The following is a 2,390-nucleotide window of genomic DNA, read 5'->3' on the forward strand; positions in this document are numbered from 1 at the left end:
TGCATTCCAAGGCTGGAAGGGATGAGTGTGATCCTCTCATCTGACCTCCCGGGTCACACGGGCCAGAGAACTGCCCCAAAACAATTCCTAGAGCAGAGCTTTTAGAAAAACATCCCAGCTGGATTTAAAATTGCCAGTGATGGAGGATCCACCACGACCCTTGGGAAATTGCTCCAATGGTCAGTTACTTTGACCATTAAAAATGTACACCTCATTTCCAGTCTGAATTTGTCTAGCTTCAACTTCTGTTCACTGAATCGTGTTAGACCTTCCTCTGCTAGACTGAAGATCCCGTTATGAAATATTTGTTCCCCATGTAGGTACTTTAAGACTGTGATCAAGTCACCCCTTCACCTTCTGTTTGTTAAGCTAAATAGATTGAGGTCCTTGAGTTTCTCACTGTAAGGCAGGTTTTCTAATCCAGTAATCATTCTCATGGCTCTTCTGTGAATCAGGCCAAAAAATTCACCTGCAAAAAACAAGAATGTTGAGATCAAGAGGAAGTTACAGGTCCCAGTGAACAGAATTCTTTCTCCATGCAAACATCAACAATTCCATCCATTCCCCTATCCAACCAGCTCTGACCCCAAGTTGTCGGTGGTTTGGGAGTTGCATGCACGTTGCTGGTACCTCAGAAATTCTTCCTCCATGGTGAGATACAAGATGGGGTTGAGGCAGCTGCTTAAATATGTCAGGACATAAGCAAAAGCCCTTCCTCTGTTCAAAAGAGACAGAGTGTAATTAGCTGACATCAACAACAAGAAGACGACGTGATACGGCAGCCAGCAGAGGAAAATGGTTGGGATCAAACCAAGAAGGATCTTGAGTGGCTTGGTGGACTGGATCAGCCTGTTCCTTCTCAGTTTGGCAGCTAGAACAATGTAGAATGTTGGGATCAAGATCAAGGCGAATGGGATCAGAAATCCGACCAGGAACTGCATTGCAATGGTGGCCTTCACCCTCCATTCATCCGCGCGGAAATTCATGCTGGTGCTGGCAGGTGAGAGGAGGGATTCCCAGAGATCACCGTACCGCAAGCTGAACCCAAAAGACAGAGCCCACATGCCCAAAACCATAATGAAAGCTAATGGGGGTGTGCGGTGGTTCCAGGACCACTCAGTGCGTGTCACGAGGATGCACCGATCGACACCGATGGTGGTGAGGAAGAAGGTGCTGGAGAACATGTGGAAGGAGGTGACTCTGAGGGGCAGGAAGATGATCAAGATGAAATCGGTCAGGGCCCGGTTCAAGAACCAGACGGCACTGGCCATCCTCTCCACACGGGAGCTGGCAACAAAGGGGATGTAGCCATTCAATGCCACCCCGGCAAGGAAGGCCATGCCACACAGCATGAGGAAGGGAACTTGGAGATACTCCATTCTTGGAAGAGGTATAGTCACAATATCCCCTCCTTCTCCTCATGGCTCGGCTTGGGCAGCGCAGACGTTGTCCTGAGCAAAGGAAGTAGGAGCAATGAAAAGGGCTCCAGGAGATGACATGGACAGAGAGAGACAGCTGCAGAGTTTATAATCTCCTCAGAGTTTATAAACTCCCCAGATACTGAGCTGAAGTCAAATAGGATCAAATCCTTGTAGGCCAAAGGCACCAATGGTTCAAAGATCTTTGGAGCATAGAGCCAGAGGGTTAGAAGGAGACCGCAAGGGTCATATCATCTAACTCCCTGCCAAGCTGCAGGATTTGTTGTGTCTATTCTCTGCCCAACCTTTTTTTTTTTTTGCTCCTGACCTCTGACCACAGGCCCCACAAATAATTTCAATCGGCTCTAACCAGAGCGAATGAGGGGAGGGGATGGGGGCCGCTGGAAGGGGGGAGATCCAGGGAGCAGTGGTGTGGGAGGGGTGACAATGAGATCCAGTGAGGGGTTTACCTCATTTCCTTACCCGTGTCTTGGGGGGATGCAGTGTCTCAGAGTCGACCCCCATCCAAGGTCCCCAATGTGACGCCTCCAGCTCTCCCAGACTGGCTCAGCCCGAAGGAGGAAGCTGTTCATGTTGGGGTGTATCTGGGGTGGAGAGAACAATGACTGGAGATCACAGGATGTGTCTGGGTCTGAATACTTCTGCAAACCATGGAAGGCCTCCAGCACCCACAGCTACATGCAGACGTTATGCAAACCACAAGGTCCTGTTAGAATATTCACATTCAGGCCTGCCTGTAAAGGCCTATACATTAAGAACGTAGGTGTATTTTTACCACTTAGCTAGTTATAGAGGTATAAAAACAAAGAATCAAAATTACCGTCCGCCTCTGTATGGGCCTTGTTTCCCTAGGATAATTCATTAACGATCTGGAGGATGGCGTGGACTGCACCCTCAGCAAGTTTATAGATTACACTAAACTGGGAGGAGTGGTAGATACACTGGAGGGTA

The 2,390-nt window shown here is 48.7% G+C and overlaps 1 protein-coding gene across 1 annotated transcript; it reads right to left on the reverse strand.

The window, feature by feature from the left end:
* Window positions 1-566: 566 nt before the first annotated feature.
* On the reverse strand, window positions 567-1,379 carry LOC112121779 (C3a anaphylatoxin chemotactic receptor-like). The gene has a single exon (XM_024220687.2). It carries the CDS (start codon window positions 1,377-1,379, stop codon window positions 567-569), a length of 813 nt encoding a protein of 270 aa, XP_024076455.2.
* Window positions 1,380-2,390: the final 1,011 nt, after the last annotated feature.

Source organism: Terrapene carolina, unplaced genomic scaffold, assembly GCF_002925995.2.
Source record: "Terrapene carolina triunguis isolate 2854851 unplaced genomic scaffold, T_m_triunguis-2.0 Scaffold11340, whole genome shotgun sequence".
Classification (NCBI taxonomy): Eukaryota; Metazoa; Chordata; order Testudines; family Emydidae; genus Terrapene; species Terrapene triunguis.

Bases quoted from the DNA above. Each gene is read 5' to 3' on its own strand.
- LOC112121779 (XM_024220687.2), bottom strand. From the start codon at position 1,379: ATGGAGTATCTCCAAGTTCCCTTCCTCATGCTGTGTGGCATGGCCTTC.